The 24,902-nt window shown below is 47.9% G+C and overlaps 2 protein-coding genes across 2 annotated transcripts in view; one reads left to right on the top strand and one right to left on the bottom strand.

The window, feature by feature from the left end:
• Positions 1-5,897, top strand: part of GDI2 (GDP dissociation inhibitor 2) — a 28,524-nt gene extending 22,627 nt beyond the window's left edge. Inside the window, 5 exon segments of the mRNA XM_033161667.1 lie at positions 745-844; positions 2,629-2,800; positions 3,957-4,101; positions 4,625-4,679; positions 4,779-5,897. Of these exon segments, the coding sequence (XP_033017558.1) occupies positions 745-844; positions 2,629-2,800; positions 3,957-4,101; positions 4,625-4,679; positions 4,779-4,934 (628 nt within the window). The 3' untranslated portion in view covers positions 4,935-5,897.
• Positions 5,898-7,689: 1,792 nt separating this feature from the next.
• Positions 7,690-24,902, bottom strand: part of TASOR2 (transcription activation suppressor family member 2) — a 57,524-nt gene continuing 40,311 nt past the window's right edge. Inside the window, exons 12-19 of the mRNA XM_033161738.1 lie at positions 22,986-23,433; positions 17,410-21,165; positions 15,909-16,034; positions 15,025-15,178; positions 12,666-12,774; positions 11,388-11,569; positions 10,175-10,289; positions 7,690-8,522 (exon numbers count right to left, since the gene is read on the bottom strand). Coding sequence (XP_033017629.1) covers positions 8,519-8,522; positions 10,175-10,289; positions 11,388-11,569; positions 12,666-12,774; positions 15,025-15,178; positions 15,909-16,034; positions 17,410-21,165; positions 22,986-23,433 — 4,894 coding nt within the window. The 3' untranslated portion in view covers positions 7,690-8,518. The remainder of the gene's footprint in view (positions 8,523-10,174; positions 10,290-11,387; positions 11,570-12,665; positions 12,775-15,024; positions 15,179-15,908; positions 16,035-17,409; positions 21,166-22,985; positions 23,434-24,902) is intronic.

Raw genomic sequence — 24,902 nt, 5'->3', positions numbered from 1 at the left:
GCCAGCCCCAGGTGTCATCCTTGGGGTGTGTGTGACAAAATGGCACACCATGGGGGTCGGCACTTACCGCGGGACCTGGCCTGCAGCGCGCCCGAGCCACGCCTCTCTCCTGGGAGTGACGCAGTGGCTCAGGGCCTCGCGCTGCCAGAAACGGCAGTGGGGGGCTTGCGTCCGCCAGGCGGACTCCGTGGCAACTTGCCGTGGATCCACCCTGGGCGGATCACCGCGGCGCCCCTGTGCGTGGATCACCCTGCTCTGGGTTCCGGAGCAGCTAGCTACATCCCTGGCTTCAAGTGAAGGCATTGCTCCCTGTGTCTGGTTCAATTTCCTTTTCCTGGCAAACACAGGGCTTCCAAAATTATCGCAAAGTCAAAGCCTTCCAGTTCCAATAAGGCAATCCAGGAAAGAGCTTCTCCATTGCCTTTTGCGTACAATTTCCCATGCTTTGGATACACTGCCCATGCTTTAATGTGGGGGTGGGACCTTGTGTCTGGGGGGCAGCATGCTCCTTCCATAGCCGCCCCCCCCGGCTGTTGGCAGGACTGTGGGCCTTTGAGTCTCAGCTTCCTGAACTTGTGATCAACTTACTTTACCAGCTGGGAATAGAATCATAGAATTGCAGGCTTGGAAGGGACCCCGAGGGTCATCTAATCCAAGCCCCTGCAATAGCTGTCCCATACAGGAATCGAACCCGCAACTCTGGCATTGCCGGAACCACGCTGAGCTATGTTACTTCATTGGCAGGTTAAGCGCTATCTACGGAGGCACCTACATGCTGAACAAACCGATTGAAGAGATCGTCGTAGAAAACGGCAAAGTGGTTGGAGTGAAATCGGAAGGGGAGGTACAGTAATGGGGCTTTGCTTTTCTCTTCTGCTTAAAACTTATTTGCCGTTAGCTGGCTCCTCTGCTGGGATGTGAAAACAGGGCTGAATAGCTCCGAGGTGATAGATCTGCAGGTCCCTGTTGGGTTTGTGCTTGAATGCAGTTATAACCCTTGGCCGAACTGGTGGCGGAATTAACACAAATGGAGTCATTCAGGTCTCACTTCTCTGGATGCCTCTTTGGATAACAGGCCCCTGTCCCCGTCCCCCCAATTCTTCATAGCAGCTTTGACAAGTGGGCTGTGCCCCGCAGAAACTTAGGCCATGGGAATTCAAGCTTCCACAGGGTTCTTTGTTCTGCAGAAGTATACCCTGGGCTCTTTGTGCAACAGATTAACATGGCTGCTTCCCTGAAACTTGCTTGGCATCTGTGTTCACTTGCAGGTTAGGAAGCTCATGCAAGTGAACCTCCACGTGGCATATCTGTCACCTTCATGAAGCATAACTGATAGAAGTTTGGGGTCATCCTTTGTGTTCCTCTTCTCCTTTCTCCCCACACCAAGTTGGGGGAAGTGCTTGTTGGCATCTATAGGTGCTGGTGTTGATGTATTACCCTGCTAGTGCTTCCCTCTGAGTAATCTTGTTGCAGCAATCCCAGCTGAGTCTCTGGGTCAGCCTTCCTTGACTTTGGGTCCCTAGATGTGGTTGAACTCCCAACTTCCATCATTTCCTAGCCAGCAGGGCCTGTGGTCAAGGATGACTGGAATTGTAGTTAAGCACATCCAGGTAGCCAAAGCTGAGAAAAATGCTGCTCTGGGTTGAAACTGCTGAGGGCATAACTATTGTTAGAAAGGATGAACACACAAACACACACAGCATTGAAAAGGCCCAAGGACATGTGGAAAGTTGGGTGGTGAGGAGGGTTGACAATTTCTATCAACTGCTGTGTCAGGTGGGTGTTTCAGAGTCTCGGTGTGGGCAAAGGATGGGGAGAAATACTACCCAAGGACTCCTTGTCCTTGCCGAAGCACTGCTTCATCCTTTTCCACTCTGCTTACTAGAAAGTAGCTTCCCTGCGTGCAGATTTAGAAGCAGCAGGGCGCAAGAGGAGGCTGGTTGTGTCGCTGACCCTTCACTCAGTGGCGGAGCTTCATGCTCCGGCACCGGTGGGCGGAGAGCGGGTGGGGGTGGGGCTGGCACACGTCCTGGGGGCATGGCACACCGCCTGCAGGGGTGTAGCAGCCAGCGCGGGTGGGGGGCAACCACGATGGCACCCCACCGGGATCACGCGGCCGGGGGCGGTACGTTCCCCCCGCACTCCTCTTCCTCCGCCAGTGCCTTCACTGCCCTTCCCAGCAGAGCAGAATTGGAGCAAACGTGGACCCCTTCAGGGGAGTGGAAGATGGCTTTCAATAATAATAATAATAATAATAATAATAATAATAATAATAATATCATTTATACCCTGCCCATCTGGCTGGGTTTCCCCAGCCACTTTGGGCAGCTCCCAACAGAGGACTGAAAACAGAGTAAAACATCAAACATTAAAAACGTCCCTAAACAGGGCTGCCTTCAGATGTCTTCTAAAAGCCAGTTGTTTATTTCCTTGACATCTGATGGGAGGGCGTTCCACAGGGCGGGCGCCACCACCAAGAAGGCCCTCTGCCTGGTTCAAATGGCGTGTGGCAGCTGTATCAGACAGGCGCTGGCTGAGCCACTCTTGTGGTATCCTTGTTGAGGAACCTTGACATCCAGTCCGTTTGAAAATGAAAGTCCTCCTAAACCGGTGCCTCCTCCCCCGCAGATTGCCCGCTGCAAGCAGCTCATCTGCGACCCCAGCTATGTCCCGGAGAGAGTGAAAAAGGCCGGTAAAGTCATCCGGGTCATCTGTATCTTGAGCCACCCAATCAAGAACACCAACGATGCCAACTCGTGCCAGATAATCATTCCCCAGAACCAGGTTAACAGGAAATCGGGTAAGCTTGGAAGCTGAGGTTGGTTCGCTTGAGGCATACAGCTCTCTTGTTGATGTGTCATGTCGTGAATGAGTGACCCAAGACAAACCCCAGTAGGAAATGCTAAAAAATTAGTAGTGTGTTGCTGGTTCTCTTCTTACTTAGTAGACTACTGAGGTGAGATTGACAGGTGGCATAAACCAGCAGATTCCTTCAGGGATTAGACATTTCCTGGAAGACCGCAGCCATTTTCATTGACCAAGGCAGCCCAGACATAACTTTCTATCGTTAACTTTTTGCAGCTGTTTTCGGGATAATGTGGATTTTGTAGAAATTGATGGGAGTAGGAGCAGTGGTTCGGCTTCTTGTTGACATGTTTCTCAGGCTTCTGCCTCTGCACTGAGCAGCCTATTTTTCTTTTTTCTTTACTGTATTGTTTCAGAGAATGCTCATGTTATCTATATTTTGTGTTTACGTGAAGCATTTTTGACACACTCTTTGGTTGAAAAAAAGCGCTTCCAGGGCTGCTTACAAATGTCAGCAATAAGACAGTTTAGACTTCCAGTCTAAGACAAAAAAGAAGAGAGAGATTGGGAGGGAGGAAAAACAAACTCTGGCACTGTTTCTTAGTTGGAGAATTCTTGTAATGATCAGCTGGAACGGAACAGTTTCAATAGATCTCTTGGTGCTGCTGAATAAGACCGGCTTATTACTGGATAAAATCCCTAATACTTAACACCTCAGTCTAGATTTGAGGGTCCAAGTAGAGCTCTTTACATGCTTGAGTCTGGATCCTTCCGGCTGCATCAGTGCTCTTGCTAATATAGAGCTCTCCTAACAGATACCGTATTTTCCGGCATATAAGACGACCCCCAACTTTTCCAGTTAAAATATAGAGATATACTTGACCGCAGATTCTCCACCTGGTGTATAAGACGATCCCCGACTTTTGAGATTTTCCCGGATTAAAAAGTAGTTTTATATGCCAGAATATACAGTACTTCTGGGATGACTTCCTGTTCTGGTGGGCTGGGCACACTCTACAGAGCTTGGGCTACAGCATCCTGCTGTGTTTCTGCTGCAAGTCATAATTCAGCCGTGTGTTGTGACGGGGATGGAGAAGCAGCTCAAGCCAGAAACAGGGTCCCCTGACTCCTGCCCCTTTTGTCTCTCTTAGACATCTATGTCTGCATGATCTCGTTCGCACACAACGTGGCAGCGCAAGGGAAGTACATCGCCATTGTGAGCACTACCGTGGAGACGAACGACCCGGAGAAGGAAATCAAGCCTGCCCTGGAGCTCCTTGAGCCTATTGAGCAGAAGTAAGGTTCCCCTGCTCCAAACTCGCCATCTTCGCTTGGAGGCACAGGGCCTGTTGAGCTCCGGAAGAGGGGTCCCCCGGCAGAGGAAAACCACCCCCACACCTGCCATGCATTATGGGTTATTTGAGCATACGCATTCTAGGAACTGCTTGTTTTGAGGCCACTTGTGGAAGGGTTCTGTGTGTGTGTCCCCAGATACTAGAAGAAACCCCCGCAACACCGTAGATCATACATGGCAGGTGGCCAGCCAACCTCTGCATAAATACCTCCAACGAGGAAGAGTCCACTACCTTCTGAGGGAGTCCATTTCACTGTCAAAACAGCTGTTGCCATCAAAGTTCTTTCTGGTGTTTAGTTACAATCTCCTTTTTTGTAACTTGGAGCCATTGGTTCAGGTCCTAGCTTCCAGAGGAGGAGAAAATAAGTTTGTGCCAACCTCCCTGGGACAGCCCTTTAGAAACATTCTTAAAAGGTTTTTCAGAACCGTCGTTAAAAGTGATTTGGCTTTTCTCATCTCCCCTAGGTTTGTTAGCGTCTGTGACCTGTTTGCACCAACTGACCTGGGCAGAGAGAGCCAGGTTTGTATGAATTGGGAAGCAAAAGACCACACACCCTGGTGGGTGGGATGGAAGGGGGAAAACTTTGGCAGTAAACCCCCCGTGTGCCGTTTCTTCTAGATCTTTATTTCTCGCACCTACGACGCAACCACCCACTTTGAGACGACGTGTGATGACATCAAAGACATTTACAAGAGGATGATGGGATCAGAGTTCGACTTCGAAGAGATGAAGCGGAAGAAGAACGATATCTACGGAGAGGAGGACCAGCAGTAACGGTGCTTTTTTAAGTCTTAACTTAGAGATCTAAATTGGCTGGTGTGGGGGTGTGTGTTATGTATACACAGAGGGACTTAAGTGAGCACCGTACAAAAGTTCAATATTGTAAAAGCCTGCTTTTTGTAATCATATCTCCAGAGATTGAAAAAAAAAAGAGTCCTGCACTGGTGAAAACGCTCCTCCCCTCTTTGGATATAATCATGTGTTAATTCTTTAAACGAGGTTGCTGTGTCAAAATTGGCAGATACTGACGCCCTTGACTTTTTAACTGTTGCTAACTTGACTAAAGGATGAGCAGATGCTAAAAGTTCCCTTGCTGACCTAGATAGTGGGGTGCACAAGCCCAAATCCCTAACACCCACCTCACTTTCTCCTGACCCCTTTGTAGTCCCCTCCCACCCTGCCTTCTCCCCCACCCTTTTCTTTTTTGATCTGTGCTCCAGTGAAAGCAAGAGGTGTCCTGCTGACCATTTCCTCGTCTTTCTGCCATGCTCCCTCTCTGCCCAGGAGACTCGTCCCATCCAGTCTTAAACTTCATCGCAAGCTGCATTATGGCCAAAGCCCACAGCAACTGCAGCCACATGGCAGGATTTTCACCCGGTGTGCTCCTCCTCCTCCTCCCTCCTTCCCACCTCTGCCCCTCTCCTTAAAAGCTTCTCAAAACGTTTACATCTGTCGGGACACAACTGTGCCGCAAGGCTTTTTGTGTTTTAAAGGCGATAACTAATAAAAACAAAACTTGGTGCAAGAATGAAACTCCAAAGCAGGCAAGGTGGTGTCTGTGTGTGTGCAAGTATTTTTCTTCCCCCTCCCTCTCCTCTTCTGTACCACGTCTGGCTTCTCAAGTGGACCAAACTGCGCTGCAGTATTGATTTGATGGAGCCTGTGGGGCTGCTTCTGTCTGGTGGGGAAGGCTCTAGATGACTTCTGTACTGCCAAGTAAAGCCAACTTCTGGAAACAAGTTCCGTGCTGTGGTCTGATTTCACCTCTCAGTCGCCCTCCCCCTTTGCCCCACGGTGTTCTGTAGATGGGGAAGGAGCCGTGTGCATGCACAGACCCCTGGTAAGACTTGAGGGCAAGGTTCCTAGTTTGCTCTCAGACGGGTTGGGGGGAAGTGGTCTAGGGTTGAGGCAGGAAGTGGGCTTTGAGCTCTCCCAAAGGATGTGTCCTGCTGCCTCTTGGCCCTTAGCAGATCATTTCCAGGTAGTCACAGAATAGACAAACCTGCTAAGAACTGCCTCCTAGCTGCATCACCTTTGTTCCTGGTGTCCAGATGAAGCACTGAAAAACAAAATGGGTCTACTAGCTATATACAGGCGTACCTCGGGTTACAGACACTTCAGATTACAGACTCCACTAACCCAGAAATAGTACCTCATGTTAAGAACTTTGCTTCAGGATGAGAACAGAAATTGCATGGCAGCGGCAGGCCCCATTAGCTAAAGTGGTACCTCAGATTAAGAACAGTTTCAGGTTAAGAACGGACCTCCAGAACGAATTAAGTTGTTAATCCGAGGTACTAATGTACATAGTTGGGGGCTCAGCTGTGGATCCTGCAAACTTCTTAAGACTGCCAGGGAGATACTCTGCACCGAGAGCTGGCTGCATCCTTTCCGATGTTTGGGGGGCTTCTGTCGGATTTACTTTCCGCTTGAACGTTTTGCAAGGTCCCATCTATTCTGCCAGTGTGTGTCTGTCACAAACACTAGCGTAAGGTCGGAGCTTAGTTTTCAATTGTTTGGATTTCTCCCTTTCCACCAAATGGTGCTCAATGCAGTTGAGAATTTTGAAGAGCGCATTCATGCTCTCCTTGCCCCCTGCCAAGAGGCAGTAACCACTAAAACAGTTTGAAATAGCATATATGTCACCTATTGTTTCAGTAATTTTAGCCCCTCTTGGAATTTGGAGGAGACTCTGGATGCAATGATGCTTGCAGAAGTTTTGCCTAGTATGCAGACACGGGGGTGGGGGAGGTCCTGGCAAGTCTAGGTCATAGGCTTATGAACATTTCCCAGTGCCCATCAATATTACTGTTTCAAAGAATTTGCCCTAGGTAGACAAAACACAACACTGATAAATTCTGAAAGGACTATTAACAGCAGAGATGTTGCTAGACTACAACCCCCATCATCCTTGACCACTGGCTGTGCTGCCTGGGGCTGATGGGAACTGGAGTCCCAACGTGAGTGAGACTGGTTTCCCCATCCCTGCTCTGCAGAAAGTTTACAGTGGTGAATCTGGAAGAACCGGGTCTTAAGGGCAGATTTGAAGTGAGAATCTCAGCTTCGCTGCAATGCAACGATGAGAAACCAAGCAGAATGCCCCAGTGAAGCTGGTCAATGTGATAGCAGAAAAGTCTGCCCATGCCATTATCAGATTTTATGATAGTCAAGTATAAATTCCAACTGTAGCTGCCCCAGAGGAGACTGACTCCAGCATTTTTGATCCCTTGGAACTCACCTTTTTCACAGCTGCCATATACTGGCTTGACCCATTCATTAGCAACCTCAGGCCCAAAATTGCTGTCTGTCTACCTGCTGCCAACCCACACTCTGCTTTGGCAAGTTTGCAGCTCTTTGCCCCAACGTAAAAACCACTTTACACTTAACAATGAACTGCACTTTTGGAGTCTGCGGCGGTGGTCACTCTCCCAGTCATTTGACGTTGCTCGCATTGAGTCAGGCCAACAACTTTTTATCCAGCTTTATTTATAAATGTTAGTTACAAAAAAAAAAAAATCTGTAAAGATACATTTTCGCCTCATTGGTGCTGTAATCCGGGGAGGCCCTTTATTGCAACACCATAAATAGTTCAGAGAGGAAAGGAAGTTTTTAATTCAAGAATTCAAACTATGCTATCTACAAAGGGTTGGGGGGAGGAGTTCTGCTTGTTACTGGTTAATACCCATCCACAAAAGATGAATAAAAAAAAACGTTGAAAGGTAACGTTCATTGCACAGTAACTCGTTTTAATGTGTTTTTTAAAAAGGCGAAACCAGAGCCCAAGTTGCTTGTGATTTAAGTACAACAATCACGATCCACCTGCGACTCATTCCACTTTGCCATTGCACTGCTTAAATGAATCTTAAATGTCCAAAAACATAGCAGGGAAGCTCCAGGTGGATGGAGCCTGTTAGGTACCATATGTCTGGAAAAACTGTCTCCAACAGACTGATTCCTAAACATTCAAGTAACACAGGTTCTCCCACCCTCCCCTGCCCCACCCCACAATGATAATTATAATTAGCTGCACAACCCAGTCATTATAACGCTTCTTCCTATGCAAGACAATTCCTATCAATAATAACACAAATTCATTTTCTTACAAGGTTTTTCCACATTGTGGTTAAATAAAGACAACTTTTCTCTACAGCCCTTAAATAAAACAGCAACCGTTCTATTCAAGGTTGGAGTGGGGGGGGGGGACAAGGAAAGAAAACATCCTATGCATGGTGTCTGAGGCACAATTTTTATTGTGCAAGTCAGGAAACAGAAAAAAATAATTTCTCTCCTGGGACTGAACAGGTTTGTTCAGCGTTCTGCGCCAGGACCATGGAGAGTCAGCAAGGCATCTGTCTCGGTTACCTAAAATAAAGGGATACACATCTCAGTAAGGACCACTCTTGATGCTGCTGCGTATTTCAAAATGGCAAACGTCAAACTGATACGGACCAGGGAGGAGATGTTATTACACAAAAGGCACAGCCTGCCATAATTCAACATCGTCTTGAATTAGGGGGAGAATAATACACTTTTGGTCCGAGTTCAAACAGTATTTTTGTTTCCAGCAGCATCTCAATGGCCAAAGGTGACAACCTGCTTGCTGGTATCCTTGAGGTGTCTCCTGTTGCACACACATTTCCCCTTTCAACTTAACATCTCCAGCAGCCCACTGCCTTATTTTAAACCAGGGTTTCCTAAACTTGTGTTTCTAGCTGTTTTTGGACTACAGTTCCCATCATCTCTAACTAGCAGGACCTGTGGTTCAGGGATGAAGGGAACTGTAGACCCAAGTTTGGGAAACCTTGGTTTAAACCTAATTCATATGTATATACTGCAGGTGTTCTAATCATGAAAACAACCACAAGCAGATGAAGTGGGTGTCAGGTCCAGGTTCAAATATCTGTTAAACCAGGAGATCACTGGCTGACATTTGGCCAGCCCCCTTCTCTCCCATAGCTGCTGCAAGAACAAAACAGCAGGGGCTAATCAGATGCCAAACTGAGCTCTTTCCACAGAATGGAAAAAGTAATGAAGATGCACCCTGGGCTGGAGACAAGAGAGGCAGAAAAAACTGGGCTGTGGGTGCAGGTATTTCACAGACCACCAGGTGGAGCCCTTCAACTGTTCTGTTCACAGTGCGGCATCAGAAACAATGACAATATTTTTAGTATTTTTATGGTGCTTTAGTGCTCAAAGCATTTCACATGCATGCACTTTCTGAGCTGGGGTGAGCAACCAGATGCTGAGATTCCAGTTCTTATCATGTTCAGTAAGGATGCTGTGAGCACAACGGTATCTGCTGGCTCATATGTCTCTCCCCCCCACCCCCCAATCCTTCCAATGCAAGGGAACTCAGTATTTTATCAACCTCAAATTGCAGCTATGGGAGGAGCAGAGGTAAGAGGATGCTTTCAGGTCCCCCTCTGGAGTTCAAGGCAGAGGTTCGGTTCGGACTGGGGCCTTCCTGATTCATCGCTCTGGGCCATTGTACCAACTCATGTAAGCAATATTGCTCTAAAACCCTGTGCTCAGACCCAGGGGTCAAATGCAGCATCTCCAAACTTCTTCATCTGGCCCTTGGGATACCTGAATTGCAGGAGGCTGGACTGGACGACCCTTGGGGACCCTTCCAACTCTGTGATCCCATGACTAATCCGCAGTACACGCTCTTTATCCCCAGGCCACACTTCTCACACCCCAAAGCATTTTGGTCTGGCTGCAAAGTGTCCTTAAAGTGATCATCCCTCTTGCTCCTCCCACTTTTGCATTTGGCCCTGCCCACCCGTTCTGTGCCCAGAAGGGACTGTGGACCTTTGGTTGAAAGCAGTTCCAACCCCCTGGCCTAAAAAAAAGCAGCAGCAGCAGCAGCAGGGAGAGGGGCAGAATAGGGAGTGCTCACAACGTCTGCCACTGATGAAATCTGCCTGCCTTCTAAGGCTGGTGCTAGCAAGCCTTCCAGTTTTCTCCATTTGTGCTGCTCCCCTGTACAACCACCTCCGTGGCTCCCCGCTTACCAACAGCCACTTCCAAACGGTGCTGCCAAATTTTCAGCCGTCGCAACGAAAGTCTTTACATCCAGCACCAGGATCCCCTTATTTTCCATGGCTTCTCGGCTGGCGCTGGGTTTCTCTGCAAGGAGCGAATGAAAAAAGGAGATGTTACTGCTGCTACCTCTGCAAAATATACAACGCCCTGAGATGGCTTCCCAACAAGCTAAATTCCAGGGAGCTGGGTCAACTCTGGGTATGCGGGGATGCAGTTGGTTGGGGGAAATGCTTGAGCTTCCAAGATCAGCTTTGGCCTAGTGAAACTCCTCTTCAAGCAATTTCTCTGGTCAACTGGCAGTAACAGAAAGGGTGCGTCAGAGCTGAGAAGCAGGAACCCAAAATGCCCATGTGTGCCTTTGCTCGTAATAAGACCAGATCTGCATCAGGAAAGCAAATATAGTGTTCTCCAGCTGCTTTTGGACTACAACTCCCATCAGCCAATGGTCAGAGGGGATGGGAGTTTTAGTGCACAATACCTGGAGAACACACACGAATGTAAGCAGAGCCTGTCCGTTGGTTCAGGACAAAGTCCCATCTAGCCCAGCATCCTGTTCTCACAGGGGACAATTGCATGCCTCTGGGAGGGCCTGCAAGGAGGACCTGAGTGCAAGAGCACTGCCCTTGGGAATACTAGCAACTGGAATTCAGAACCACACTGCATCTGACAATGGGTAAAATATACCCATCATAGCTAGCAGCCATCGACTCCATGAATTTGTCTAATCCTCTTTTTAAAGTTCACTACATCTGTATTTTTCCCTAAAAAAAAAAAGTCCTAAATGTTTAGTTTGCTCTTGTTTTTTCTAAACTAAAAAGCTCCCAATGTGGCTCCAAACCATTTTGGCTGCCATTTTCTGAACCTTTTCCAGCTCTACAATATCCTTTTGGAGGTATGGTAAGCAGAACTGAAAACAGCATCCCCTTTCCTAACGATCCCAATTATGGTCTCATTGGCTGCTCTACCATTCAGAAATACTCTAAAACTCTGGAAATTCTGGAAAAGCTCAATGCGGTGGAAAACCCCTCCTAGCATGGCCAGGGCACACAAAGGCTGCTTGTCTGCACATCCTTTTTCACACTGCCCTGAAAATGTGGGGGGGGGGGGGTTGTAGGGGGTGGGGAGACAAGATATCCATATGAGAAGTGCCCCCACAGCCAGGATATGGCAAGATCTCCCTACCTGTGAGGAACACGGCAAATCTCCTGCTGATGTGCTGAACCTGCAAGTTCAGCAAGCAATTCATGTGCTCGGATCTCGGGGAGGACTTGGAATCACACTGATGGTAGTGGAGAACTTCAGTGATGTTGGAACCCTGGCAGGATTTCAGGAGCATCTCCTTGGGATGAGCTGCAGGGTTCTTCCTGCAGGAGAACGAAACGTCAAAAGAGTTTGGTCCCAAACAGCTTTGAGTTCGGGACTGTGCCCAAAAAGCACACCTTATTCACAGAGCAAGAATCGGAGAATGGGAAGGGACATCCAGTCCAAGCCCCTGCAATGCAGGATTCGTATGGTGGGTTCTGCCCAGAGAGTTGCTTCCTGAGCTAACAACATCATATAAATGAACAAGAATGCAGGCATATCTTATGGGAGGTCCGTGTGCTGAAATTCAGAGGAACTGAATACTTTTCATTTAGCCAGCAGCAGGGCGAAGCAGGGCACATGCAAGGGGGTGTTACATTGCAGAGAGAGTCAGGCTTGCAGGCTTTCAAGACCCAGAGGATCTCTTTCTCAGACCAAGAAGCCCACTGCAGGCATGTGACTGGAAGCAGCGTTCAGGGGAAACGTGGTTAGGTAATGTCCTCAAACCAGAGACCAGTTCTGTCCAGGTTCAGACTTCCTCCTAAGGAGCAACAAAGAAAGCAGGATCCTCAAGTGGATCTCCAGTGCAGCAAGGCAGACAACCCTGACCCCAGACTAGAGGCCCCCATGGCCACTGCCTGGGTTCCTGGCTGGACCTCACATGCACGGAGCCACAGCAGCACAGGAGACAGAGAGCCAGGCAGGAACTTCAAGGCAGCCGCTGAACTGTCCACAGAAGCTACTCGGGAGGAGGGGAGGCACGTGGAAGCACCGGCTCGGATCATGGCCTGGCTGCATGCATAGGGGAGGAAGGATATCCCCAGTGTCTGTATCCGACACCGCAATCAATTTATTTGATCATTTCAGTAAACTGGTTTTAAACGGTATTTGTTGTTACCTGAGAGCTTGAAACTGGGCACTCTGTAAATATAGGGAGTAAGGAAATAAATGCATGCTTGCATGGACAAGGGGGGGGGGGCAGCAAAGGCATCCTGGCAGGCTGTGCTTGTGGGACTGGGGTTTTTCTCTCCATGGCAGCAGGAAGAAGTTTGTGGCCCTCAATGATGGAAGACGGGGAGAGGGTGCGGGGACAAGAATGTGAAGCGGGGTTGGGTGGGGACTCTGCAGGGATTGAGTCAGCGCCAGAGTCGTCCTCACCTGGCGTCCTCTCGGAGTCTCTTGGTCTCTTTGTAGTGAAGGAGCCAGCTCCATCTCCCGTGGCTGCAGTTGAGCTTCTCCAAGGTTTTGACAGTGTCCTTCAGCTCCCCTGCAGGAAGAGCATCAGCACAACAGGACAGTGAAAACTACGAAGTTTGGTGCCTAGAGTTCCGTCTCCACTGTCACATGGTAACAGCTGGGTAGCCCCGGTTATTAAGGCTGCCGGTCCTTAGCCATCAATATTGCCACTGTCGCCGTTCACTGAATCGTCTTCAGTATTATTGATTGGATTTTTACCCCACCCTTCCTCTCAAAGGAGCCCACAAAACAGCAAAGCCATCCCATCCCTTAAAAAACAAAACAAAACCCTGAAGAAATTAATAAATCCGGGGGGGGGGGGGGGGAATAAGTCACGTATCCTCAAAGATTAATAATTTCTAGCGTGCCAAGGAACAGTATTTCAACCATTAAATGTCTGGGTGAATGTTTTAAAAGTTCCTCCAAAATGTTAATAATGAGCGAGGCACCTCACCAGGGAGGGTGTTCCACAAGCAGGGAACTACTACTGAGAAGGCCCTGTCGTGGGTCAACCCAGCATCTGGGCCTCCTTCCTGATTGTAGGGCCCAAGGTGGCTGGTATCGGGTGAGATGCTCTTTCAGGTATTTGGGTACCAAACTGTTTTAGGACTTCATGCGTAGCACTGCAGAGCACCATACTAATGGGAGGTGCACCAGGCCGCATCTAAGGGAGATACGAGAGAGCAGGGCTCCCCTCTGTGGACCCAGCTGGGACCAGTAGTCATTTGGTTCCACTCCTTCCCAAACTGCCTCCTTCAGCAAAATAAAAAATAAAAAAATCGTTCTAGTAGCACCTTAGAGACCAACTAAGTTTGTTCTTGGTATGAGCTTTCGTGTGCATACCAAGAACAAACTTAGTTGGTCTCTAAGGTGCTACTGGAAGGATTTTTTTATTTTTTATTTTGTTTTGACTATGGCAGACCAACACGGCTACCTACCTGTAACTGCCTCCTTCAGCAGCCATCCAGCTGGCTGCATCAGAGGGGGAGGCGAGAAAGCAAGGCCCACCCACCAGCTAGACTGGGACCATTTGCCTTCTTTCCTGCCAGGCCATTCCGTCCTATCCATATGCAAAATAACAGAAAATCGGTACCTGGATTGGCTGGTTTTCCTATCCCTTTCTATTCTTCTTGTATATTGGATGTGCTCACATGTAGTACTAAACCATGGTTTGGCGCTACAGGGATGATTCTGAGCAAAATGTCCTTCCTCCTGTGTGAGGTCACTGCGTTGTAGGATCCAGGAATCCTGGCTTGCAACTCACTCTAAGTAAGTTTCAAAACAAGCCAACTTCAAACCAGGCAGGTATGAAGCCGGCTTGTTTACTGAACTAGAATTGTTAGAAGCCGGGATTCCTGGTTTGCAGAATGCAGCAAGCCAAGATTCGTTGAAAGTGAAGCGAATCTCCACGAGAGCAGAGGGAGTGTGCAAGGCTTGGGCGCCGTGGCACTAAGCCATGGTTTAGTGCCACATGCAAACATAGACAATGTCTCTTACATTGTTAGTTTCTGCTTTGAACCATAAACGGAGAGCACAGACAGGTGTATCAAATGCAGTGATTAAAAAAATGTTCAAAGCATTTCATATATACCCTATTGTGTTTACAGCCACTCTTGTTAATTATGGCAGAATTATTACCCCCATATATTTCTAACTGGGAGTGTTTGTGTCTGATGCTGGGAGTTTGCAGCAGTGATAGGGATGTGGTTGGCCTTCTAATGTTCTCGGACCACAACTCCCCAGGCATCACGGGCAGGTATGATGATAACAGTCCAGCAAGCCAGAGATCCGCCCCCCCCCCCCGAGTACAGCTTGTCTAATGTCACCCAGTGAGTTGAAAGCTGGACTTGAGTTCATGGTTCACAGCTTGCACCATTAACAACCCCAGGCTCCCTCCTCTATGCTACCTACATTAACCTAAATGAGGTTATTAAAAACATTGTTAAGTCCAAGGGATTCAATTTTTAAATGAGGATGCTTATAGGTCATATCAGGCTCTGTACAAAAATGAGTGATCTGAAGATGTACATCCTTTTGTTCAACAGAAGGATGAGAGGTATGGGATGCACTGGGTGAGGCTTCCAGTGGAAGACAAATATTTAACACAAGGAAACATTCTCCCTGACATGCTCGTTTTCTACTTGCAGGGAGGTTTGCTTCTATTTATACTGCCACAACACTGAGTCACAGGAAATAATCCCTGTGCACCCATTTCCAAAGACACACCACCTCCAGAAAGCTGTGCTTTTCCGGAACTGGCACACTGGGCGCAAGGTCTCACCTACTGTCATCGCCTCAAGCACTTTGTCGTCAGTCACCACGAAGCCCCCGCTGTGGAACAGCTCCTGATACGTGTGGTCAAAGATGTCCTCAGGGCTGTCCACTCCCACAAAGGTCACGCTGGGAAAGCGCTTTAGCCTCAGCAAGGACGGGATCTGGCCAGGAGACAAATGTTTTTTCAGGTTCAGCATTGGTCCATCGGTTACGTTTCCCTCGGGTGGGCAGAGGGTGCACAAGCAGGAGATCTGACCCTTCTCAGACTTGGGGAGGAAGGCACACACAGAAACAGGAACTCCTACCCACAACAGACAGCAGTCGGGCCTGTGTATTCCCTGCTAAAACTTGTTTAGCCTTCCAAATTTAGGGTGATGGAGAGGGGAATCCTGCCACCTGTACGATCAGGCAAAGTTGCAGAATGCTTACTGCATTGTAAGCAAGCTTCTCTTTCACAACCTCACAGGGACAGGAAACTTGCCTCAGTGAAGGCTGCGGTTCAAGATTAGCAGGAAGCTGAACGCTACGCCCAGTGTTGGCAATGGCTGGGAAGCCGCGATGTCTGAAACCGGTATCATGAACCGAATGTCATACCGGTGGCGGAGGATCTGCTCTGCATGCAGAACTGAACCCAGGTCCAATTCCTGGCATCTCCAGATACAGCCCAGAGGGTCCTCTGTGCAAAACCCTGGAAAGTTGCTGCTGGTCAGTGTAGACAAACTGCACTCGAGGAAACGAAAGTCTGCCTATACAAAGGCAGCTTCCTATGTTTCGTAAAGCACTGAAGCACCAATGTTAGAAGCATTTGGCAGCGGGAGGGAAGAGAACCAGGTTTTAATATCCGGAAGCTATTTTTCCTGTGCCACACAGGAAAGGCACTTTAGAACCTACTTTATATATGTGTGGGTATATGTCCTCATTCCTAATGATGACCATCAGTCTGTCCTTCTCCGGGTGGCTTGTCTTACAAAAATGCAGAGGCTTCATTTCCACATGACTCCCCTTTTTCAGCAAGTTCTGAAACATAACATTAAAAAAAAACCATCACCAAAACCAGAATGGCTGCTTTCACAGTTAAAAGCAGAAACAGAAATTCAGGATAATTCTGCAGGGAAGGGACAGAGACGAGTCCTCTAATCCAGTACAAACAAAATCCATTGTGTTCATTGCTATTTATTGGTTCCATTTATATGCCACCTTTTCCTCCAAGGAGCTCAAGGTGGTCTGTATGGTTCTCTCTCCCCTCCCACATTTATTCTCACAACAACCCTGTGAGGTAGGATAGGCAGAGAGAGAGGGAGCAGCTCAAGGTCACCCAGCGAGCTTCATGGCTGAAGTGGGGTTTTGAATCCTGGTCTCCCAGGTCATAGTCCAACGCTATTCTGCTAATACCACACTTCTGTTGTCCTGTTCTCCTCACATGAAATTGGAGATTCGCCCAAGGCTGTTAACTGCAGCAGAATCCCACCCAAAAGCACTTTCCAGACAACGTGGAAACCAAGTCCTGCACATTAAAATTAAATATGGTGTTCCTTTTTAAACGAAAGCAAAGAGAGGAGGGGGACATGGACAGCTGAGAGTAGGTTTGGTTGGGTTTTTTTTTAATGCTAGAGCCCCAGAATGACTGAACACCCAGAGAATCAGTGCCACAAAGGACCTCAAAAGCCCTCTAGCCCAAGTCTCCATCAGCAAAGAGGAGATGCACCAGCCTTTGTCAACAAGGTGCCCTTTAGAGGCTGGTCCGCAGTAGGGGATACTGGGGCACCCCCACTGGTGCTACCATTTTCAACATTAAACTCCAGTGCTGGCACCCTGGACATTGTGGTGTGTAAACCTGGGCCTGCCTCTGGAATCTGCGATCCTCCCTCTTTCCCTCCTGCCACACACGCACATCCTGCCACCCTGTCCCTGACGTAATCACATATTACTGTTCGGCATGTGCAAACACTAACCAAGGTTCCCCTCCTGAGCAGGGTTAGAAGTTGGTTTGCATACTCTGGTTCAGAGGGGAGCCCAGGTTAGCATCATTCCATACCAAAAGCGCTGGAAAGGCCAGGGTCAGGGCATCTGCTTTACATGCAGAAGCCCTCGGGTTCAATCCTCAGGGTCTCTGGGTAGTCCTAAACTCCTGAAAAGCCACTGCAAGTCAACAACAGTGGGCTAAATGAACCAACCGTCTGACTCGGCGCAAGGGAGCTACACATGTTAAGGGAAGGGAGCTGGAAATCCAGGCTGAGAGAAGGGGCGTGCAAGACAAGGGACTGGTTCCCGATTTGCAAACTACAGTGTAGCCGAGAGCAAGCGTTCCATCCACACTGGGCAGTTTTCGCCCATTGTCGATTTCTCCAATGCCTAAAACCTGGTGCAATATTCAAAATGTGAAACATCTTACCTTTAGTCTCCCAAAGAAAGGACTGTCGCCCGTTTCCACCAGGTAGAATGCATAAGGCTTTTTGCAAGCTTCCTGGGCAACAGTTTTCAGCTTGAAATGTAGTGTGCTGCACAGTTCGGTGAAGAGGTGCTCGTAGAACGCCGTCCTCCGAGGCAAGGAGGGACACCTTTTCTCCAGAGCATCTTTTGAGGTAGGATTTGGCTCTCTGGCTGCGAAACTCGGCTGCCTGTCGCGCTGCGTCATCAACCTGCTCAATTCGGCAAACTCGTCCATGATGACCGATATGTCTCCTCGGGAATCCTTTAGCTTATTATTGTACGTTAACTTGTTGAGGTGGAAAGGAGCGGCTGGCCCTTGTCCTTGACCTTTCGTTCTAGCAGCATTGCTCACTGGTTCCTGGGCAGAAGCAAACGGGGGAGGAGGTTCAAAAGGGTCGCTGTGTCTGCTTCTGGGGGTGCAGTGTGGGCCACTGTGCCTCGGGCCCCGGTTCAAAATAGTTATCAGAAGCGGACTTCGGCTCCTGGGTGGCACACTGAGCTCAGGAGCTTCAGGGACCTTTCTCGATGGCAACGTCTCTGCCGTTACCTGAAGCAAACGCTCCTGAGTACCTTCACCAGAGGTAGGAGGTTGTGGTTTCTTTAGGGTATGTTTTAGCTTATCGTGGAAACGCAAATACTCCATATCTAAAGTGCTCTGAATGGGGTCGTTCAGAACCCTCCAAGCCCTATCCGAGAAATTTTTCCATTCCTGCTCTCCAAAAGAAGTGCTACGCCTCTTGGAAGCACGAAAAGTTCTGCCTTTTTCTTGGTGCTTCTTGGTTATAGTAAAGTTTAAATATTCCTTTTGGGGTCTTGACTCTTCGAGAGAAGGCAGCACAGACCTATCGCCTTCCGTGAATGAGGACGGCCAGTCATACTGGATAGTCTCAGCCTCGATATCAGGCACCATCACCTTGTTTTCCAGACACATCCAGTCTTCACCCTTGTGAAGCTCGTTCTCACAGCTCAAATCACTGGCACAACTCATTTCCATGGCGTCTGGTGAGGCAGTGGATCTTGTACATGGTGTCTCAGGCTGACCTCTGTGATGTGCATCTCCGCAAAGTTCTGGGACACCGTCCACAGAAACACATTTATTTTCCCAATTTATATTTGTACCCGTAGCTCCGACAAATGACACGGGTCTTTCACCGTCTGGAGCATCTTCAGGGTCCTCCAGATTCTCCACCAGGTTTTCATACAGATCATGTGCGTCTTCATGTGCAGGTGACCCAGATTCTTCAGACAGACATTCCGTAGGACGCACTGATGGCACAAAGGGCAGCATTTCTCTGCGTGCCTTCCTGAGCTGGTCTTCTCCCTCAAACACAGATGCTTCCGAACTAACTTGTCCTGGGTCAACCCCACAAAACGCAGCTGCTTGGATCAAGGGGAACGGGCGGTCTGGACTTCTTATACCCGTGTCTTCCCACTCCGGACAGCAAGAACTTTCAAGGGTGTCCACAGCAGCTCCTGTCTCTTGATGAGACTTCCTTTCAGCCACATCTACTTGACTGGAACTTATGCTTCCCTGCAGTGCTGAATACCACCCGTATCTTTGTACAGCCATGTGAGAATCTCTCTTGTTGCTAGGCTGCGCTAAAGAGTCACCAGTCATCGCCCATTTGGGGTCATAATGGGCAAGCTTGTCAGTGGCATAACTCTCTTCATCACTCTCAGGAGGGGTCACACACTCAAGGGTGACTGAACTAATCCAGTTTAAGGCTGGATTCTCTTTCGCAAAGGCTGCTTCTTTGCTCACGGCCGTCATGCCACTCACGGTGTCTATCAACTCATAGAGAAAGGACCTGATGTCTTCAGGCACAGTAACTACAGCTTGGCTTAGCTTATCATCATCAGATGCCGATTCTTGGGGCACAGGAGAGACTTCAACATCCTCACTGTTAACGCCACACTTTTGATTGTCGGTACTGGTGTCAAATTCTTCATTATCCAAATGCCAGCTCTGGCCCTGAGAATCGCCAAGTCGTTCTGTTGTCTGCCTGGCTTTCTGTTCCTCTTGAGCGGCTGTGTTGCACCGCAGTTCATTCGCTTGCAATGGAGCTGCACCTGCCAGGTGGAGGGCTTTCTTTCCCTGCGGGATGCAGGAATCCTCAGTTGAATGCATTTGCTCTGTGAGTGTGCTATTTTCAGCTGAGTGCTCTTGGTTCCCCGGCAAGTCTCCCTCTTCATCAGATATTGCTTGATAGACAGGACTAACCTGCAACGTAACCACATCAGCCAAGTGGATTCCACCCTCTTCCGGAGAAACACAGGAACCCGCAACCAAGTCTATTTCTTTTTCAGGTGCAAGATTTGGAGCCGATAAAGCACAATTCTCTTGTTTCCCTGTGGATTCCCCTTGAACTGATGTGGTGCTATGCACTTGGCACGGTCCACAAGCGTGCAGTGGACTTGAGTCAGCCAGGTTATCCTCTTCCTGGGAAATGTCTTCAATCAAATCAATTTGATTTAGGGGTATGTGATATTTGGTTGACTCTGCAGTCTCTTCCTGGGCAGTTGGCAATTCTATTACATCATCAGGACTTGTTTCATGGACAGGACTCGCCTCCGGTGAAACTGAATCAGCCAGATTCATTCCTTTCTCTTCCGTGGAACCAAAGGTAGTATCGTCTGAGCCGACTGGGTTTGGAAATTTGTGGCTGTTTGCCAGAACAATAGAATCTTGACTCTCTACAGATTCTCCGCGATTTGCCATATCCTTTAATTCACCAGCTTGTGCAGAAGCTGAATCTTCTAGGTTGATTTTGTTATCTTCCTGGGACCTACGGGTGCTTTCAGCCACATCCATTTGGTTTGGAGACATGGGATGTTTGGCTAATTCAATGGCGTCTTCTTTCTCTGGAGACTGGGCTACTTCATCATGGGTTATTTGATTCACAGTGCTAGTCCGTAATGGAAGGGAGTCAAACAGATTGTCCTCTCTATCGTCCTCTGAAAGGCAGAAACCCTTAACAACATCTGTTGGGTCTAGAGATGCAGAATTAGGGGTTGATAGTACGACGTCTTCTTGGGTACCAAGTGATTCTGCCTGATGCTCGGAAAGTGTGGCTGGTGATGGTGGAAAGGTGACTGGGCTGCCTCCAGGGGATGTGGAGGCCCTGGCAGCTTCTCTGTCTTCTATTGAACAACCTTCCTCTTCTTTGTTCTCTTGGTCCAAGTCCACATCTCGGGGCTCTGAGTCAGCATCAATGCTGTCCGAAAGAGCGAGTTCAATTGATTCCCACCCCATGCTCTCTCCTTCTATATCTTCATCATCTACAGGGAGATCCTGTGACCCCCTCCCCTCTCTACACGGTCTGTCGACTTCCCTACAATCACTGTCTGCTTCCAACCAGGCTATTTCAGAAGTACGTAGCAACACGGCGCCACCGCTCTGTGGGCTGTCCTCCTCCTCCTCTGCAGAAGGAAAGGAAGCCTTTATTTCACACATCTTCTCTGCAGAAATGCCACCGGCCTTCGTGTTCGCACTAGGTTGTTTGCTGGCTGAATTCTCCAGGAGTTCCACATCTTTGGAAGCAGCATCGCTTTGGGAAACCTCAGCTAAGTCGACACTCATAGTCGTCTCCGCATCAGTTCCACGCTCCCGAGGCCTCAAACGCCCTTCGGTATGCTCATCTGTCAAGTTTCTGTTCTGGCTCTCCGCAAAGAGTGCAGGATCCTGTGGGAGTTCTTTATCAGGTTCCTCCACAGCCACCTGAAATAAAAATTCCAAGTTTTAAAAGTTCAGAGAGACAGAAAGGCAAAAAGTAAAAAATAAATCTCCATAGCTTTCTAAATCTGCAAACTATCCTAGAGCAGTAAAAAAACAAAAACACAGCAGGGTGCAAATGTTTACCAACACATCCTGCCTGGAGTTGAGAGAGCCTCGGCCCTCCTACCTTTCAAGCTCCTTCAAGGTTTACCCCACTGTGCTGCTTCAAGAATAAGCTCATAGGATCATAGAGTTGGAAGAGACCACAAGGGCCATCCAGACCGTGCCAAGCTGCCACAACTTGTCACAAATCAAACCAAGCACAGTCTCTGCTAGCCATGCCTCGTGGCCTAGCCATCAACCTTCTCTTGTTTTCGCCATTCAATCTGGTTTGCAAAAAGGGGAAGGCTTGTCGTGGGCAGAGTTCGAATCACTGTTTGTTGCAGGTTATGGCAGCCGCCTCTACAATGCTGTCCAACAGCTAAATAGGGCCCTGAAAAGTGAGGTTTTTCCATTTCCCAGGTTTTTCTCCAGACCTCCTCCCTGAACCAAGACGGTTCTTAATCCCAGTTATTTAATAAATATGTATTATGTTGGCTTTCTATCTCTGCTGGCTGTTCCAAGTTCATTGGGAAAGGACATCAAGCTCTATGGGATTTACAGCACAATTTGCCGTAGAGGCTACTGTCATACTACTAACAGCAACAAGAGAAAAAAAATTGATGGGAACTGTCTGTGGAAATTAAAGGGGAATCGGCAGGGCTTTTCTTATATTTGAGGCCAATTTCCCTTTAATTTCCATACAGTGTTACCTTGGTTCTCGAACAGCTTAGTTGTCGAACAATTCGGCTCCCAAACACCGCAAACCCGGAAATGAGTGTTCCAGTTTGCAAATTTTTCGGAAGCCAAACGTCCAACGCAGCTTCCACTTGAGTGAAGGAAGCTCCTGCAGCCAATCAGAAGCCGAGCATTGGTTTTTGAACGGTTTTGAGAGTCGGACGGACTTCCGGAATGGATTAAGTTCGAGAAGCAATATACAAACAATTGGAAGTCAATTTTTAATTGTTATTTATAATTCTTTGCTTTTTGTTTTTTCAAATATTATTTTTTGTGGATTATAATGTCTAGATTATATGTTTTTGGGGGGTTGTTTGTTTGTTTATTTGTTTCTATTGGTTGATTTGATATGGTTGTATTTTAGAAGTCTGAAATTAAATAAAGCTATTTTAAACTAAAAATAAATTTTTTAAAAAAAGTTCGAGATCCAAGGTACCACTGTAGATAGTTTCCAAGGTTTCATAGAGGACATGTTGACAAGTGGCTGTCAATAAATATGTCTATTAGGAACCTCTGTACGTTTTATTCTGTGAACTGCCCTGAGATCTTATGATTGAGGGCGGTATATATATATACTCATGAATGAGACTTGAGGTTATCAGGGCTGTAACTCAGTAGCAGAACACTCACTAGGCAAGCAGAACCCAGGTTGAATCCCTGGCATCTGCAGATAGGGCAGAGAGGCACATGTCTGAAACACTTGAGAATCGTTGCCACTCAGTGTAGTTAACTCGGCGTAATACTGGGTCAAATGGACCGGTGGTCTGAATCACTATTAAGGCAGTTCTCAAAAACTGCAAGAGGTTCCAGGCTTTGAAGTTAAATTACCCAAATGGTTTTATAGATGTAGCTATGCCCAGCTGTAGCTCCGAGCCCCTCACTGCTAAGTGGTGCCAAGTGTACCAGCCAGGCTCCTGGCACTCAGCATCTGCCTCCTGCCCAACACTGACATCTGGCCTGAGCCAATCTACCGAAGTCTTTCTTGCTTTGTTAAAAGGATTAACCTTCTCTTTAGGCTTGCTGGCAGCAACATGGGACTCTTCCTCCTCCTTCAAAGGCAGATCACTGGGGTCATCAGGGATAACGATGGGAGCCTCATCCTCGATGCAATTTGTAGAGGACAGTTCATTACAGGAGAGGGGCTTCTCCGAGGAAGAAACCGCCCTCTCGTCCGCTTCTCTGGGCGTCTGGTTATCGTTGGAGAGAGAGTCCGCGGGGCATTTCTCCAAACTGTACGATCCCTCGCAATCGCCGTCAATGGCTTCTAAGGAATCCACGAGGCTTTTCAGTGCGACGCGTTTGGCAGGGTTGTTATATTCAACCACACTCCTTACTGTAGGGTATCTGAGCGGCTTGCTATAAAACAGCGCCACCCACATATTTAGGACGCGCAACACTTCAGTCGAATCATCCAACAAGCGGGTGTCCCAGGGCCTACATAAAAAGAAAATGCAGACTTATTCTTGAGAGGTTTATTTTAAGGCTCTCTACCTGACTGGGTGAAATCACATCATTTTTGTCTTTACACGGCTTGGGTCCGCATACCCTGCATAAACAATTTAAGAAGGATGTTGACAGGTTGCAATGTGTGCAGAGGAGGGCAACTAAGATGATCAAGGGTCTAGAAGCCAAGCCTTATGAGGAATGGTTGAAGGAGCTTGGTATGTTTAGCCTGGAGAAAAGGGACTGAGAGGAGACATGACATGAGAGCCATCTTCAAATATTTCAAGTGCTAGTTACAGGTGGGTAGCCGTGTTGGTCTGCCATAGTCGAAACAAAATAGAAAATTCTTTCCAGTAGCACCTTAGAGACCAACTGAGTTTGTTCTTGGTATGAGCTTTCGTGTGCATGCACACTTCTTCAGATACCTGAAGATACTTCTTCAGCATCTGAAGAACTGTGCATGCACACGAAAGCTCTTACCAAGAACAAACTCAGTTGGTGTCTAAGGTGCTACTGGAAAGAATTTTCTATTTTATTTCAAGTGCTGTTTGTAGAATTTGTACTGTTAAAATGGAAAGGGGTCAAACCATCGCAAGAGGTGCTGAAATTTTGGGAGGTTGGATAGTTACAATGGAATGGTCTCAGTGGTGGGGTGCACATTTTAATTCTTATTTATGATTATTACTTTGTAAAAAAATAAATAAATAAAGATCAATACTGGACACTTTTCACCCGGGGATGCATAAAGCTACTGTAGAATGGTACATAAATGTTAACAAATAATTAATAATAATACTACTAATAATAATAATACTGTAGGACAGTAAAAGCTGTTTGACTGTGCATCAGACGACCTCAGGAGGTGGTGGACTCTCCTTCACTGGAGGTTTCTAAGCAGAAGTTGGATGGCCATCTGTCATGCATGCTTTAGTTGAGTTTCTCTATATTGCAGGGGGTTGGACTAGATGACCCATGGGATTCCTTTCAACTTTACAGTTCTATGATTCTGATCCCTGAGACTGTCATCTTCTCCTACTGGAGAGGCTGCCTGGAACAAGGTGTTCTCTGGGGTAGTGTTTCCTGACAGGCACTGTCCATCTGTTCCTGTTGCTATCAATGTCCTGCTGGGGAAGATCCTGAAAGCACCCCATGAGCTTGGCTGGGACCATAGCTGTCAACTTTCCCTTTTTTTGCGGGAAATTCCCTTATTCCAGAGCTGTTTCCCATTGCAAAAAAAGGGAAAGTTGACAGCTATGGCTGTTTCCCAATGCAAAATAAAGGAAAGTTGACAGCTCTGGCTGGGAAGCACAGACCCTATCGATGCAGTGTATGGGTGGCAACTCATTTTGGCTCCACAGGCCAGCTCCTTATCAGGATCAAGCTTGTGGGCAAAATTTGACAGGGGGGCAAGGCTATCCTCCTGTCAACCACCTGACTCTGGGAGCAAGGTGCTTTTAAGT

This window comes from Lacerta agilis, chromosome 10 (genome assembly GCF_009819535.1).
Source record: "Lacerta agilis isolate rLacAgi1 chromosome 10, rLacAgi1.pri, whole genome shotgun sequence".
Lineage (NCBI taxonomy): Eukaryota > Metazoa > Chordata > Lepidosauria > Squamata > Lacertidae > Lacerta > Lacerta agilis.
The sequence above is the reverse complement of the archived record's forward strand: the minus strand, read 5'-3'. Positions and strand labels throughout refer to the sequence as shown.